The sequence below is a fragment of the Tachypleus tridentatus genome, chromosome 11 (genome assembly GCF_004210375.1).
Source record: "Tachypleus tridentatus isolate NWPU-2018 chromosome 11, ASM421037v1, whole genome shotgun sequence".
NCBI lineage: Eukaryota > Metazoa > Arthropoda > Merostomata > Xiphosura > Limulidae > Tachypleus > Tachypleus tridentatus.
Window position 1 is genome coordinate 60,802,056 of NC_134835.1, and position 18,806 is coordinate 60,820,861.

The window sequence follows — 18,806 nt, forward strand, 5'->3', positions numbered from 1 at the left end:
TTGTGCCAACAAAGATACACTGTATGGATAACAAATTTTCAGCAACTTCTACAAGTATTACATAATAATCTCCTCATTTCCTTTGTAGATGTTGGTACTGTTTTCACCTTATGTTAACTGAGACTGTAAAAACTGTTTTTAAGTACTGAAACTCACTCCAAGGAAATTAACTAATTAAAACTAATATAACTTCATTCTGTACCCTTTGCACATTTTATAACTTCATAAATTTTATTGATGGTTCACACTTAAAATGATAACCTAGAGAATATTGTCAAATAGACATACAACGCCTTGTCTTATTTATAAATATATCTACTTAGTTTTATATTCATCCAAAAACCATTATTTATATCACAATATTTCAATATCAGATCCTAATTTGAAAACATATTATTAACCTCTAAAGTAACATAGAAGAAAAAAGTGCAAAAACATAATATAAATCATTAAATATTTTAGAAACATGAAATGCTAATTAAAAATAGGATAAATATGAGAACAGCATAACTTCAATTGTGCATCAGTACCTATAAAAATAGGGTACTCATTTTACTTTTCAATGTTTATCATGTACTAACTAGTAGATGCCACCAGTATTCACTCTTACCCTAACAATAACAAAAAGCAACACTAAAAATTCATAATGGTTCATTAAGTTTAGTTTTACTTTAATAATTTAATCCTCTAAGTACAGTACATTACTCAACAATATCATTTATCTCGTGTTACAACTTAAACAAAAGTAACCATATTAAACTGCAGCAAAGAAGTAATTATATTAAAAATCCAAAATTAACAAACTAGTTCCACACAGAAAGTTTACAACATATTAAAAACCCAATATTCACCCAACTCATTTCATCGAGATTTTTAGATAATTTACACAGAAATTCTTGTGAAAAGTTGTTGAACCTATGAATAATATATAATACATATTCCACGCAATTATCTAAATATAGACACTACATCGGTGTATAAATTTCAACCTTCCATATATGTCTTATGGTCCAAACAGATACTTAAGAAATTTTATATTCATCACATCTAATGATTTCTAAGTAAGAAAACAAGTCTGAATAAAATTAGTAATAAAATAACAATGTACTTAAAATTGTTGACACTTCAGAAACAAAATGTATTGAAATACATCTTTATCTAGAGGTCTTACAGTAAGAATTGTTCAAATTCTCATGAGACAATGAAACTTAAAATTAACCTTTTTTTAATTTCAGATCATGGTTAATTAGTGAAGCATTTAAAAAAGGCTTAATTTTAAAGTAGTTGGATAAAAGTGAGTGAAAATTTTGGAAAAGTTTACAAGGAATAAACCCTTTCTTAACATACATTTCAGATTTGCAAAAAAAGAAAAGAGATGACTTATTTGGTTTTTTTTGGTTAACATTTTAATTGCCTCTTCATATTTTCTTGGTTTAAAAAATCATATGCACTATTTTCCTGCATTGGGAAGGATAAAGAATTGGACATTTAGAGTGCTACTAATAATGAATATTAATATTTTCAAGTAAAAGGAAGAGCATAGCTCTCATTTAAGCAGCCCCAAAGTCATTATGCACAGTTGGTAAAAGTACAAGTTATAACAAATCACATACTTAACAGTTTTTCACATAAAAACACACACACAAAAGTATAAAAATGTTACGAAGATGCTTTCTTTACTTTAAGCATCCACCATAGTACCCAATACCACACAAACCAAAACAAGTTATCAAACTGCAAACTAAAATATATAAACACACCAAATTGGACGAGAAACACTGCAGTAAATAAGAAGTGTTTGTGATATCTACAAGTTTTGTATTAATGTAGATATGTAAATGTCAACCCCAAAAAAAGAAATATCCTTTGTATTAAATTTTGTTTAGCACTTATGTGTCATGGATTTATTTTCATTGCTTTCTAGAGAGAAACAAAAACTTTACTAACTGTCCAAGTACTAAACTGTAAAAAAAATAGTTACTGTCTTTCCTCTTCCCCTAGTAAATACTAGATATATTAGGATATTATTTGGTATACACTATAGAAAACCTGAGTTTTTTTACAGCCACATTCAAGTCAACTAATAACTGCTGCTAGTTTATATTAGCACAGGCACTGTGCAACAGTTTGAAAGTTTACAAATGATGTATCAATAACCTTCATAACATCACCAAATTACATGCTTGATGCTACAAGATATATTCCTTTTTTTTTTTTTCCCTTCTCTTTACAACATGAATAAGTATTATAAGGGGTTAGAAGAAGTCAATTAAATTCATAACTTTTTTTTACAAAAAATTCAGAGGAAGCTTTACAATCTGGAAGTATGTATTAATTCAATAAAGTATATGCAGATATGCATACATACATCTTGTGCTAATCTGAATACATCTTACTGTTTTCTTCAAAACTTAAACAAATAAAACAAAAGTATAACACCAAAAAAAGTGAAATTTTCACACACGTCAGACAGTATATTACTTTTAAGGAGGAAACAACATTGAAAAGTATAGCTAATGACAAAAGAGCTCCAATGTCCAAAAATGCTGCACAAAGATGGTGCTAAAGGCCACATTGCAATAAGAAAAAAACATTTGTAATTGTTGTGTGTATTAAAACATCATAACCTTTTGTCAAATGAAAAAAGCAACAAAAAACAACACATACACAAAGATTCACTAAAGGCAGCAATTTAAAAAAAAAATAAAGATAACCCTTTAGTTACTACCTAAGTTTATGAATATAAAATACCACAAGTCACACTATTTATAGGTAAAAACACAATTTGGCAGGCAAGATTTAAAACTCTGTGACAAAATGAAGATTGATCAGTAAGCCAAAAGATCATCAGTAGTTATTAATTCCACAACAACCTTTCCAGGTTTTTTTACACCTTTTTCATTTTTCCTTCCAAAAAGGTCAGCTTCATGAATAACAGTTTCTGTTGATAGTGGTGCCATGAAGATTGCCTTACCCATATAACTGTCCATCACTATATTACTGTTCCACACCTAAAGAGAAGTTTTCAAAAAAAAATATTAAAGACAGTTACTGCTTCATAGAACACGGGGAAATAACTCAGAACTGTAGAGGTATATAAAAAAAAGACCACTCAAGGTCATGCCCTTTGAAAACTTAATATGCACCACTTACAAAAAAAGGTCAGTGACAAAAGAAACAATTTAAACCAAATATTACTAAAATATATTCTCAAGAACAACAGTTACAAGCTTAAATTTACCTCTGAAATTCATAAAGACATTTTATTACAGAACATTAAAAAAAGGTTGTTACACAAACCTAGGTTTGAACCATTGTTAAAAAGAATTAAAATAATCTTACATAAAGTAATACACAAACATTTTTATGCCTCTTCTCCTACATACTGGCACAGCATTCAGCTGAAGAACAAAGCAACCAGTGTTTCGAGAGTCATCCAAGTGTTTAGGATACTACCATATTATATGCTGAACAGCTCCCAAATTAACATCCTTTGCATCAGATGACAGGAAATGTGTGTCAGCAGCTGCTTAAGCACAGATTCATTTATATAAAGATATCATACAGGCAAACCAAGAACAACCACTACTGACAAAGAATTTTTCATACTAACATTTCTGGCAAAACTTTGAACCCAATTGTTGATAATTTTCCATCATTGTATAATACTGTTATGATGGTTACCTTATCCTTACTTACATCAATAACAATTGATAATATTGAGCAATTTTGAGTTTAGGATGTTTCATCTGTTATTTCATTTAATTTTTTTGTAATGTATGATGCACATTAACCCTCTTGCAACAGGTATTTTTTACCAAGCATGACACAAAATTTTAGTACCTTAAATTCAAAATTTTATTAAACTATTTTTGTTTATGTTATACCAATTAGCACAGCATAAAATCTTAGCTAATAATCCATACATTAATAGTATACAAGTTTGAAGTTCTTAACTCTAAAAAGCAAGATTCTAAAAAATCTTGAATTTTTTCCTAGTGCAACACACAACACATTCTCTTAGCACATCATCATCCTTATTTTATCCCTTACCCATAGAAAAAGTACAAAGTTGAACACAAATTACTCACTATATATTGTTATTTCTCAGACAAGCTATACTTTTTACAGCTTCCAATTTTGTTTGATTACAGAGTTATCAAATAGAAAACAACACCCTTCCTCCCGCACCCACCATCACATCCTTTCAGGATTTGTTAATAGTTCTCTCTTATGTTGAATTATAAGGTTTTCATCTGCCAAGTAACATATTGTACAATGACATGTTCTGAACAGAAAAACGTCAGTTTCACTCCGAGTACAATCTTAATTCCCATGAGATATTAATGACTAGCTTGGATGAACTTGTATTGCCTCTTGATGCATAGTTAGAAAGCCAGGAAGAGTTTGAGAGTTAGCAGAAATTGTTTACTCTTTGCATGTTATTTGTCTATGTTCTTTTGTGCATTATTTAATATTAAATACAAATTACTTCTTACATCACTACACTACCACTGATATATAAAAAAAAAAAAAGAGTTAAGTGTTGCTGATAAATAAAAGCAAAAAAAAAGATTGGGTTAAGTACTTAATGTATTGTGTTTCATGTTTATTCTTTATTATTATAAAAATAAATAAAATGTAGAAATACGAATATTTTAAAGTTAAGAGTAGGTAAAATAAATAATAATAATAAGTTTTCATGAGGCATGCATGTGAGCGGCTCACATGGAATGTAATTTTATGGCATAATATAAGCTGCATGTTCCCCAAGTGATTTACAACTTATAATGTTATGTATAGTAGTTAGATATCATTCAAAGACAATCGAAAGGGTAATAAAATGTAATTATAAGTAGATGTACACTGTCACTAGTTTAAAGCTACTTAGAATAAATGAATGCAGTTTCATGTTACAACGTGAAGTCATTCTAGAAAAAAAAAGGTAGTTTAGATATATTTCAATTTTGTTTTGGGTGATTATGAAGTCAGTCAAATTGATCTATTCCATAAAGAGATAGGGTAGAGAAAATAACAGATAAAGTGCAAAATCTGACTTGAAATGTATTTAGAAGGTTTTAGGGATTACACAAAGGAAATTTGAGAATTTTGAGATATGGAAAAGTATTTTTAATCTTAACCTGAAAATTATTTTGTGCATGCAAAACAGATACTCAACATATTCATGTACAAATCTTTATTTTAGTTTATTAAAAGTACTTCACTAAAAAATATGATTTTTTTGTATGTGAAAGACTTGTAATGTTAACTGGCAAACCACCAAATTTTGTGAAGATATATACACCATAATGAAAGTTAGAAGTATTATATCTATAAAAAACCTGAAACGAACATAAAGAGATCATATCATCAGTCGAATTGACCAAGCATGTGTTCCGAGATTTAATACATTTCAAAGAACATGGCCTCAATGATAGTGGTTACAGGTTGAGCTCATAACATCTCACTTCATACCACTAACAATTATTTTATTCCTTTTCACTTATGAATTATTTGGCAACTAGCAAATTTCTGAATCACCCAAAAGATATGTATATCTTCAAATATATATTAAAAATAAGTGGTGAGGTTAGACCTCTACCTGATATCTTTCATTTATAGAAGATAGAATTTTTAATCACAAAGTCTCAGTTGAGAGTGAATGTCAAGTTCACAGGTTAACAGCCCAAATGTTATAGCTAAAAAAAATTTAAATATTTTTTTTATTTAAATAAATAAATGGTATGTGAAGTGTATGACAACCTCACATTTAAATATACCATGTTTTTAAAAATACCACTATTAATGGTGATTTCCATCCAAAATGAAACAACAGATATACAAAAATCAGCAACAGTTTAATAGTGATGTGTTTTTACAGCAGTTTTAGGCTTAATGGTTTTTAGATATTTTACTGGTTTCTGATGCTTAAAAGATAACCTTTAAATAAAAATAACACTCCATAGAATGTTTTGTCTTTCATCATGGAGCCCAAGATATAAGTTCTGGTACTGAATAAAAACCTATTGTGCAGTAAGTGATCTGTGGCAGACAAAACAGATCTGAAACACTATTTTACACATACACATCTCTGATTTTGAGCTACAGTGGATAAATGGAGAGGAATGTAGAGAAAACAAATACAGTTAACACAGATAAAACATTATCTTTAATTACAAATAACTAAATATATTCAAAGTAGTTTCTTAAACAATGCAAACAGATTTTTGTGTTGAATATAACATTTACAGACTGAAAACAGACCTAATAAAAACCAACATCAATAAAACAAAAGTATAAAGGATTTATTCAGGAATTTACCTGAATAAAATATTCATACATTAACAACTAAAACTAGTGCCAGTTTAATCCTAAATCACAGGCTCAGTAAAATGTATCAAGAATGTAACATTTATAATAAATTATATAATTCTCAATTTACTTAATTTATCTTCACAAACTTTGGTAAACTTTTAATAAAGATTACAAGTTTGTTGCAAATAAAAAATATAAATTTTGAATAAAGTTTTTCCACTGAAGGTTTATCTGTATTTAGTCATTTGACTCAAACAATGACTGATCCAAGCACAAGGTGACTTTTTATGTTAAGAACAAAAGCATTTCTTTCTTTTCATCTTAAGTTTTCATATTTCATTTACTTGACCTTTAGAACCTCTTCAATTAATATCTAAAGTTTTTTTTTGTAAAACTACATTTTCTCTATCCTAACACTACATGGGATCTATCAGTTTGACTGACTTTGCAATTACTACAAAAAAAATTAATTTACCTTTTTTTTTTCTTCCTAGAATGACTGCAGATTGTATCAGAAAATTACAATTATTTATCCTGAAACCTCAGGCTCATAACAATTCTCATTTTGCTTTCATTTAATTTCATTGTTTTAACACTCTTTGAACCATGTCTAACTACTAAACCTGCAAAACAAAATGAGAAATCACAGAGTGAGTGCATAGCTCAAGTAATGATAAACAAAATATACTGAATTATGTTACACACGTGCAACCACTGTAATACTTCACTGAGAAATTATTTAATTTTCTTATGTTTTATTATCTAACATAATAAATTTGGACTTTTTACATTTCAGTTACTTTTATAAACACAGATAAAAAATATATAAAACAAGACATTTAGTACTAATATGAGGGTTTGGTACTCTTTTGTAAGTAAATTCTTCAAAAACATTAACCATACTTTTTGATGCAGTTATTGTTAGTACTTTATTGAATTATTTATTTCAAATATCCAGTTAGAAGCAAAAAATAATATGTACAATAATGTAATATTTTATAGCTATTATAATTTAATTGGCTTTCTAAATAAGCTATAAATGTGTTAAATTATTTCCCTCAACATGTTAAAAGTGAATGTGGCAATCACAAGATTGAAACTGTACAAGGAATAATTTAAAAGCTCTGACCAAAACAAGCTATTATAATATGTAAGTACATAAATTAAAAATCTTTCTTTAGCTTGTAAATAATAATGGTAAAGAAAATTACTGACATTTTTTTAATGGAAGTACATGATAAGATGGTGTAGTGTGAACATTTGAGTTCCTCATTTATAACTATCTTCAAAACAAAATTACTGGAGAATTTAGAGTATCTTTAAATGATATCTATACCATAAATATATAATTTGTATCAAAAAGTAAGAAGCTCAAATACAAGAGAAGAAATATCAAAGTAAGGCAATTAAAAACAAAACAAAAAACATGAAACACAGGAGTGAAAACTGAGAAGTTATTTAAATATTTTATTTTGAAATTAAGAAATTAAAACTAATATAACACTATTATTTATTAATTTTGTTTGGATGCCAAGTTCATTTACATAAACTGTTAAATAAGTTAAATTTTTTTATGTAACTAAAATGTGCATACATACATACATAGGGTAAAATTAAGTTGTAAAGATAACACTATGCAACACAAATTTTGTTCCTGGATAGTATGTTTTATTTCTTAATTGGTTATGTTGTAAAAGTAGAGAAAATGGCCATTATTCCCTTCAAACTTTGCTTTTGCAACATGGATAATAAAATTTAGAAATTAACCTATTTTCTATGTAAAAACAGCACATTTTCATTTACATAAGGTCTGAATAAAACAACATATGAATCAAGATTTACATGTATTTATACTAAAGTTATATTAAAATGAACAAAAATGTTTAGAAGCGAGATTTGTGACTGTAATGTAAATCACTTTCACGTATCAGCCCCCAAATATAGTCTCTCATCATGTTTTTCTTATATGCTCCCAGGTCACAAAAGTGAAGTTTGAAGAGAGAAATAGGTCTTTTCCATTTACTTTAGGTATAAGCAGTTGGGAAATAACACTTTCTGCCCAGGAACAAGAAAAAGTAAAAATTTTGTAACATTGTGTAATTGTTATTAGCATAAAACCTTCTCAGTTATTTTCACATGAAAATGACAAGTTGATATTAATTTATTCATAAGTTTGTGGTAAAGAAAGCTTCCTGTTGGTATGTTTTTTTAAAATGTGTGTTTAAAAATGTTTCTATTAAAATAGTCTGGTTTTCACTTAAAAGCAAAATCATTTTGTGAAGCTTTCCATTACAAATAATTTAGATCTTTAAAGAAAACAGTAATATTAGTGTATGTGTGTGTGTGTGTGCGTACACATACACACACACAAAATTTTAAAATCACAAATGCATAGGTCATTCACTTTGAATGCAAGAACCCATATAATAAATTATGTTTTTTATTATCTAACCTTAAGCTCATTTACTCTAAAGCTGTCAAGTTTGAACATCGGTATTAAATCTCAATTCACTTTTTACTATCAAACTACAACCTACCTACAAATATTATTATTCACTTTATTACTGGTTACATGATTTTAACTTGTAACTAGAAGAAATAAAAAAAAAATTTAATATGGTGTTAACAAACCTGGACTTTAAGGGGAGAATTCACATTCTTCCTATAGAATATAGCACTCACATTCCAAACTGGCTCAAGGGTATCTTTGCAAATATGGCTTCTCACATTTTCCCCTCCACATTTAATAATGCAGTATGGGTCTGCTGCTGCAAAAAGAGATTATTCCAACACTATATCTTACAATAATGAGAAAAGATTATTTTTACCTTAAATGTTATACACTAACAAGTTACTTTCCATTAAAGAAAACAAGGAAATATTGCAAAAATTTGTAAAGAGAAAGTAATTTTCATTAACTAAAAACATTTCTTACAGAAACATTGATTATGTTACAGATTCATCACAAACAAAGAATTAAGTACCGAAACTTACTGCCAAATCTGTCTTGTTTCTCCAGACCTGATGCTCCTCGCACAGTGATTTTTGTAACAATTGATGGATAGCTGATGCAAGGCCATAAACTTCGAGGTGGTGTCTCAGCAGTCAATTCTCTGGAACAAAAATCCAACAAATTACTTGTTAAATCCTTCACAGAAGTGAAATATCTTATATTAATAGTTAAAAATTAGATATAAAAATGTGCAGATATATATATACAGTACTGTGCAAATATGTTAGGATAAAGTCAAAAATTAGATTCAGGCTGCTTTTAACCTAAATTAGTAAACTGCAGATGAAACACAAAAATTTTATTAATCTTCATACTTTGTACAACAAAAACGCAATGAAAGCACTTGAGGTCAGCAAACAGTTAATATTTTCTGTATTTCCTCTTTGCTTTAATAACTGCACAGTCTTTCAGGTATTGTTGCAACACATTTAATCATAACGTTCTTTGGGATTTTACTCCAAATGTCTCTAATACACTCAAAGTATCTTTGGAATACTTTTAATTTGACAAAGTTTTGATCTATCGTATCTCAGACCTGCTCAATTGGGTTGACTTCAGGATTCTGTGGGGGGCCAATGCATCACTTGAATTGTTCCAGCAGTTTCTTTCCTAGCTCAGTCATTTCTGCAAAGGCTGGATGAGTGTTTGGGGTCATTATCATCTTCTTGGTAGTAGAATTCTTTACCAATAATACACAAACTAGTAAATATGTCACGACAGATCAGTATCTGATGGTACTTGCACTAGTCCATTATTCCATCTATTTTGCAAGTATCTCCTGTCACCTCAGCAGAAAAACATCCCCAAACCATCACACTGCTCCCCATACTTCACAGTAAGTGCTATACACTGAGGTATCTTTCACTTTTATTCTGCCAGATGTACAATCTATGTTTTAAATCAAATATTTCAAACTTGGACTCATCCATCTGCAACAATCTTTTCCAGTCAACAACAGTACCAATTTTGTAGTAACTACCAAATTTCAGTCTTTTGCCAGCATTTTAAGATTGAAGTAAAGACCTTTTAACTGCTACATGACCAAATATTCCATTATTACTGAATTCTCTTAATAATGTAGATATTGACATTTTTCTTTCAGAGGGTACATGGTTATTTATTTCACATTTGAGATCAGTGGAAGTTTTCCTTCTGTCCCAAAAGCTGCATGAATGAAGATGCTCAATATCAGTATCATTTAGTTCAGGTGTTCTGCTTGTTACTTTCCTATTTTGAAATTTATTTGCCTCTGTTTCATTATCTAGGGTGTACTGACAATGTTTGGGGAGTATTCCAAGTTTGCAGCAGTTTGTCAGAAAGTCCAACCAGCATGATGTAACACTTTCACGCACACTATCTGCTCTATTGACAATTTTCTGAACTTTTTTAACCATGGTGTGACAACAAAATTCAATATATAGTGTTAAAAACTGTTTTATCATGATTTATTTGTGGAGTGCTATTAAAATGATTTCTTCTAGCATATATCAGTACCATATGCTAGCTTTCTATATCGTTAAGACACTATGTGGGGTACAATGACAATTATTTCAGACCCTATATTTGATTAGTAGTTCAATCAAGCAGAACACTTATGACATGCCTTTGGTACAAGTATATGGGAATTCTAAAGAATGATAAGTATTCTCACCTTGGTTCATTCAGTTGTCAACAGAGATCAGTAAAGCATTACTACAGTGTAGAAATTTACATTCTGCAATTCCATGGAAGAATTAGCCCCATAAAATGGAAAAAAATGATAAAAATATTCTCTTGTCCTTATACTTTTTTGCAGTACTGTAACTGTATCAGTTATTAAGCCTTAAAACCTAGTAAGTACTCCATTTAGTAAGAATAAGGAAAATAAAGTTTTTTAGAAATTATGCACTAGCATTTTACACATTAACCAACTGATGATAAACACACACTAAAAAAAATAATAAAGAATTGAAAATTAATCATTCACACCTTGCATCTGATTCTTTGCTAGTGAAAATACGCATCATAAAGTCCCCAACCAAATCTGGCTCAAATGTGCTTGGAATAATCACATAACGTCCTCGTTTTAATGTACATCTAAGAAAAATTCCTCTTGTACGGATGTAGTCAGATGTGGCAGCTTTCTCCATGATCATGTGAAGCCTGTACCTCCTGTTTACTTCCACCTACCAAAGAGAGAGAGATAAAAAAAAAGTATCGTGAAATATCTAGTAAGCAACCATATTTAAGAATGTTATTGCTGAAATAAAACTTAAGTCTACTCTGTACCTTTAATACCATATTTAAATGACACTGCACACTGGTAACCAATTTTAATTACATCACCATTACAATATAGATAAACTTGTATACAAATGTAATGTGTATATGTACATATATCTATGAAAACATGCCAAAATAAAATAAAAAATGCTGCACCAATTGAAAGGACCCCCAGGCTTTAATGTGAGATATAAAATGTACCCTAGGTTTTGGAAGTGACTGTGTAAGTAGGGCCCACATCGTGGTGGGGATACACCATCTATTATTCTTAACCTCTGTTTGCCAGTCTCACATAAAGAAATAAAATAAAGGAATAGCAATAGAAATTAAAATAATAGAAAGAGAAATTAGGAAAGCGAGATACAGGTGCTCAAGCCCACAATGTTCCGCATGCACATCACCCTTCACTGCCTGTAGACAATTGTGGGAAGGTGACTGCTCTCCAAAGTAAAGAAGAAAAAAATAAGGTACTACTGCTTGGGGAAAAGTTAAATAAACTTATCTCCTGAAATTAGCATCCACCCCCCTCTATGGTTATAAAGCACTAATTAGTAGCACGATGGACAAATTATACTAGTATGAAGGATCTCAACCAGTTATCTAAACTAACTAGTATAGCTCCCACCCAACACCTATTAAGTCTATTGTAACTATCCATTTTCATACTGTAAACAAGCCTTTATAAGCAGTAAAGTGCTCATCTACACAAATTAGTGCCAAGTTGATTATTGACCTTATTCACAACTAAAAACAGTTATTAATTTTTAGTAAAATTTCTTTCATTTCTATTTCTTTATATTTAGTTAATACATTCTTATATATGTTACAGAATATTTTAATAATTTCATTTAAAGTTTCTTTATTATATCCATTAAATATTCTTTATTAAATACTAATTTCTAATTCTATTACTGTAATTTCTATTGCTATTCCTTTATTTTATTTCTTTATGTGAGACAGACAAATGGAGGTTAAGACTGATAGATGGTGTATCCCCACAGCAATGTAGCTCTTACATCTGCAGTTATCTCCAAAACCTGGGGTACATTTTTTATCCCACATTATAGCCAGTACCCTGGGATCATTTCAATTGGTGCAGCATTTTTCCTTTTGGCTTGTTTTCATTTATAACAAACCAACATTAGTCAGAGGTTTGGATTTGCTGTTTTTAATGCAGTCCTTCCTTTGCATTTTGTTTTATTTCATTCAACTATTTGGTATTAATATTCTCTATATACATATACACACATACACAAGTTTTACATATTAAACACAGGCTACTTTAATACATTTTCAACATTACCATGTGCAAATCCATTGCATATGAAGAAATAGATTTCTGTCAACTAATGGTGAACATCGAAAATTTGAAAACAAATGAAATTTTGTAATTTCTGTTTCATGTTTACAAATTTAGGCCAAATTTTTAGTATTTTTACAATCTTCATAACTTGGCCAATTTAACTTAACCTAAAAATACTGATATATTTTCTACGGTTGGTTTCAATAATATATTAGACTTGTTTCCAGCCTAAGCCAAAAACATTTACAACAATATAAGTGCACTAAACATCCAAAGAGACATTTAAGAATCTATTTAAAGATGTCAAGCAACTTGGTGACTCAAGAAAAAAAAACATATTTTAAGGTTTCCCCCTGAGTAACAAAGAAATAAAAACCAAACAGTACAAATTGAATTGTCTTAAAGTAAAGAAAAAGGCAGAAGTTCATAAGAAACACAATGTCAACAATATTAACTACCTGTTAACAATGAATATAATGATTATTAATGTAAAGAAAATAATTTTCAAGTCCATCAGCCAGTACAATCAATCCCTTTAGCAATGTAGACGAGCTGTAATTACAGCTTTTACCACCATTTCATGCCAAAAACTATAGCTTCACTTACACCAACCTACTGGACTTCTATTGATAAAATTATTCAAAATGTTTTCCACAATATTTTAATCACTATTGTAGAACATCAGAGAGAGCATGAATAAAATAATCTGATTAAAGGTATGAATATATAGTTTCATAAAACTGGTTTATAGTTGTCTTTACATATCTTCTAACTGCTTAGGACTGAATATTTAAATAGATAAACAAGCTTGATACAAGCTCATCCATACTCAGTGATATGTTAAATCTAAATATGAGCCTTAAACTTGGTACTGGTACATTAATGGTGCCTGTGTCACCTGCCTACACTAGATGTGACATCATTCATGGTTTTCTCTGATATTTATATGTGTAATCATCCAGATACATCTAACTATAGTCATTAGAAACCTTCATAATTTGTGACATTCAGCCAAACACAGATAATCAAGAGAATTAAAATTAATATTTAACTAAAATGTTCGATAACCACTACTGGTTAAAGTACTTCTATGTACAGGTTACAAATGTTTCTGTTGTTAAACCTTACGTTTTCCAAATCTGAGCTGTAGGATTTACAAGATTGAAAATAAATCTGGAATACGAGTGCACTAGACCTCCAGAGAGACTTTTAAAAAGTCTACTTAGAAAAGCAACCTAGTAACTAGAGAAACAAAAACACATATTTTACAGTTTCCCCTTTAATTGTGAGGGAACACAGAGTAAAGAAAGAGAAGTGTATGCAAGAATAAAAATTAGTCACAGCTGAACCTTCTTACAGCTTCAGACACATACTTCAATAGTATTGTTAACAACAGAAACTAAGGAAAACTAATTAAACTCTTACTAATAAACCACGTATTAAATTGTATACTAGTTGAGAAACTAGAAACCAGCAGCATATGGAAATCTATCTTATAAAATATAAACAGATGTCAAAAGAGTCAGAGCTCTCCCTCAAGACTAATACATGGTTTTAATAGTAATTCTTTATATTTATCAAAATATCTTACTCATTAGTTATCAAGATATATTAATTAATATTCACTTGCTAAATCAAAAGTTCATCTTTGAAAGCTAGATATAATAAACCATGTAGTAATTTAATCAAAAAACACCTTAAGTAAGAAAAAAGTGTAGCCCAAAAAAAGGACTGAGCATGTGACTTATAGGAATGAAATGAAACTTGGTAACTACAACTGTAGCATTGATTACAAGTTTACAGCTGATATTCATTTACTAGTTAGTCAGGACACATATTTTGTTCATCTTGGTTTACAAAGGTGGATAAAAACAAAATACGCTTTCTAGATAACAACTGAATGAATATTTGCTGTAAAATTCTTTTCAGTGCTACAAGAGTTGCTACTAATTTAGCCATCAATGTTGATTTCACTCCTTTAAGCTGCACACTCAATTTTTTTTTTAGCTGCACCTTTTCATCACACCTAAGGTGTTTTTGATTAAATATCACAACTTTTTGTTAATACACACCAACAAACTACAGCAAGTAAGAATGTGACACTTGATAGTAATCAGCATTAGCCTTAGGATTGCAACCCTATTACTTGGAATACATCTGTACTTAAAACAACTAACCAGAATCATTAAAATTCATGATGGTAGTCTTTCTCTCTAAAACAGTGTTAATAACTTCTTTTACAGTAATGCCATGGAATCTAGATTAATAATTTATTGTCATCACCCACATGCATTTGGTACAACCATATCTAGCATTATTTATGCTCACTGCTGAATTTAATAATACACTATGCTAAACACTCTTTAATTAGGAGAATTTCATAAAATTTAGCAAATGTATTGTTAAAAGTTGGCAATGTATAACCAATAATAACCATCCAGTCATACGATTCTCTTGAAAACTTAAATTAGAAACTGATAATCTAGTTTGCTTGACCTAACTAATATTTATGTATCTCATGTCCTTTAACCCTATAGTTTTGCTACTCTAAATCTAATGTCTTTAATCAAAGTTACAAAAACTAAAAGTGGTCCACATTTTTCTATTAGAAAACAGCTGCAGTAAAAACATTAGATTAATAGCTCAATTTGACTTTCTATGTAGGTGTGCGCAAAAGTTTTGACAAATTTGGGCAGTTTGTCATGAATAACTTTGCATGTGGCTTATACTTAGGCTCAATATGACATCTAACTGTAATCTGTAATGATTTATCAGTGTACAAATTTGAAAAAAAATTAAAAGAAAGTGAAGTATGTTTTCTTTCTATCAAATAAAGTTTCTATAGGTTTGGTTCAAAATTTTAAAAAAATTTAAGGAAATGTTTATTTTTTTAAGTGCATTTAAGAGACTGTACAACATATCAGGTACAAAGCTGAAAATTACAGAAATTAAGAAAACCATGATCATCATTAATATTTAATCAAATGCCAGTCAACCTATAACTACTGTAATCACATGTCTACTTTAACCAGAAACAATAAATAGTACAATTAATCAGTTTCTAAGCTGTAATTAAGCAGCAAGTGTTCAATTTATTTTTAGAACTGAAGAACAACACACTAATTTATAAACTTAACAAACTTGCAAATAAAGGTGGATTTAGACTCCATTTTGAGCTTTAAACAGTTGAGATTCAATTTTCTCACTTATCATACTGTAAGTCTACTTCAGAGAAAAGAAAGAAGCTTAAAAGTTAAAAAAAAGGAAAAAATTCAATAAAATTGAAGATTTTATATCTCTTGTATTTCTTAATGAATGCCTTGAAATTTGGTACGTGAAGAAACAATCCAGTAGAGAACATCCACTGAAAGTGTGTGTTTGAATTACCCTACTGAGCTCCATAAAGCAGAAAATCACTAAACTGTCACTCCTGTTAATAATACAGTGTGCCTTGCACGTTGTTTTGGTCACATGGCAAACTAACATGTATTTTGATTATCAAGTTCCTTGAAATACTACAGAATATTAAAAAGGTGTCCCAATAATTGTAATTTATGATAATATTAAATTATTCAGAGACCTTAAAATTAACATCAAACAACAAAACAATTTCTTTACTGATGAATTAAACCGAATGTCAACAGCTTCACCACATAACAAACCTTCATGATATGAAATCCAATCACTAAATTCTTTCCCCCTTCCCGCAGCAGATTCCTGGTATCTTTCTGCATCAGGTAAATCAAAATGGTGTCTTCTTCTCCATCAATGTTAAACCGATACTAGTAAAATCAAAAGGGTCTCAGTTAACAGATAATTTCTATCATTTACAAGCATGTATCATATCATCAACAACAGCAATGACATAAAAATTATACTATATACAATACAGAACTTAAGTGGCAAACTAGTTCTTTCACAATAAAACACCTGTAGTCATGCAATTCAAACTAAACAACACATAATAGAATTGGTAGCTTTTATTCCAAATAAATGTGATAATTTGAAAAACTCATGTTCTAATACCAAAATAAAGCCTGTTAGAAATCATAATACCTGGAACTTTAGTAACTTGTGATAAGAAAAATTTACTTTGTTAGACATATCAAAAATCAACCTAAAAAGAACATCACCAGATCATTCCAATAACAGTGTAATAAACAAAATTATCATTTCAGTAATAATGTAAAACACTTGAATTTTAGCCTCAAGAATTGAATTAATTTTTATCAGTTAAACTATGGAAGTTTGACAAGTTCAAGATGTTTTTCATAACAGTCCTAAAATTCCAAACAAAATGTTGAGTTTCATAACTTTAGCCCTAAACATACACACACACAATTTTGTACTCTCTACAGACATACATTTATATCAATGATAATCCTAAACTAGCACTATGTTATCTAGCTTCATTCACAGAAATGCACAAGCCCTATTATTACTATTATTTGTATTTCTTTTCCTTTACTGCCTGACCCTACTAGTTATGCTTTTGAATCAACTTTGATAATACAGAAGGTAGAAAATACATCGTATATCTGCATATCATGATAAAAATAACATTTTCTGTCACCACTAAAGGTGACATCATATTTAAAGTGAAACTAAAAGGTCAACTGTATATTGAAAATTAAAAAGCAAGGTCAATTAAACAAAGCTTTTTTGATATGTGTGTGTGTACTTTTGATTCTTTAAATTCTTTTTTGTAGCTTCAGGCTATTTAAAGTCATTCTAAATCAGAAACTCACTTTACAAAAATGCTTAACTGCATTTAAATGATCAATTTATCATTAGTACAATATATTATTACAAAAACGTTTATAGGTTATACAATGGTACCCCTCATTTTTATGGTATCACAAGTTTGTCAATGTATAATAGTGAAATGTTGTTACAAATTCATTCAAGCTAGTTCTTAGCTTTTCCACAAGAATGAAGATCGTACTACAAGTGAAATTTATGATTACTTTTTCAGAACATAATATTATATAACACATTATTTGGTAGATGAAAACTCTGACTTTCTATTGATTATAGGTAATATATAATTAAATAAAAGAGAACTATTAACATATCCCAAACAAGAGAATATGACAAGTGGGTGTAGTAAGAGTGTTCTGATTTTCTATTTGATAACTCTGGAACCAAATAAAACTGAAGGCTATGAAAAGTATGGTTTGTCTGAGCAATGATGATTTTATACTGAGCAATTTGCATTTAATTTCATATTTTTTAAAGGAATGATACATAAAATAGAGAAGATGTTTAGAGAAATGTGTCACACTAGGAAAAAATTTTGGGTTTTTAAAAATGTTTCCTTTTAGAATTAGGAACTTAAAACTTGTACACAACTAAAATATGTATTATTAACTGAGATTTAATGTTATACTAATTGGTATAAAGCAAAAAACGAGCACTGGAATAAAATTTTGAATGTAAAACTTTGTATCATGTAGTAAAGGATAACCAGGGAGAGAGAAAGGGTTAACACCAAAGTATCAATAAGCACAGACACTTTTTTTTTTTTTTTACAAGTGTCAGAAATGTTTTATTCATGTCCAAACAACTAAAAGCATTTAAAATAACTTTTTTTTGAATGTTATCTTAAATATACTTAATAACTACCTGAGGGTTACGAAGAAATGTATTTCTATGGTTTAAACAGCCTCCTGCACGATCTGTGGCTGTTCCTTTAGGTCCAGTGGTCCACTGACCTTGAAATGATGCTTCTCGCCAACTTTTACTGAAACTAAACCATGAAGTATTTACCATGTGGCAAATGGACATATCTGTGAAGTGACGGCAAAAATCTTCAAATGGCATCCTGAAATATCCCATTAAACATTTGTTTTTTTTTACAATGCATCTGAACAAAATATACTTGATTATATCTTTTAATAATGTATTGCCCTT

The 18,806-nt window shown here is 29.4% G+C and overlaps 1 protein-coding gene across 3 annotated transcripts in view; it reads right to left on the bottom strand.

Moving 5' to 3' along the window:
* Positions 1-210: 210 nt before the first annotated feature.
* LOC143232264 (calpain-5-like) overlaps positions 211-18,806 on the bottom strand; it is a 55,130-nt gene continuing 36,534 nt past the window's right edge. For 2 of the 3 annotated variants that reach the window (XM_076467444.1, XM_076467446.1), the window contains 6 exons: positions 18,519-18,717; positions 16,556-16,675; positions 11,297-11,493; positions 9,310-9,428; positions 8,947-9,083; positions 211-3,011 (listed from right to left, as the gene is read on the bottom strand). In XM_076467444.1, coding sequence (XP_076323559.1) covers positions 2,829-3,011; positions 8,947-9,083; positions 9,310-9,428; positions 11,297-11,493; positions 16,556-16,675; positions 18,519-18,717 — 955 coding nt within the window. In that variant the 3' untranslated portion in view covers positions 211-2,828. The remainder of the gene's footprint in view (positions 3,012-8,946; positions 9,084-9,309; positions 9,429-11,296; positions 11,494-16,555; positions 16,676-18,518; positions 18,718-18,806) is intronic. The other variant, XM_076467447.1, reaches the window with a different exon arrangement.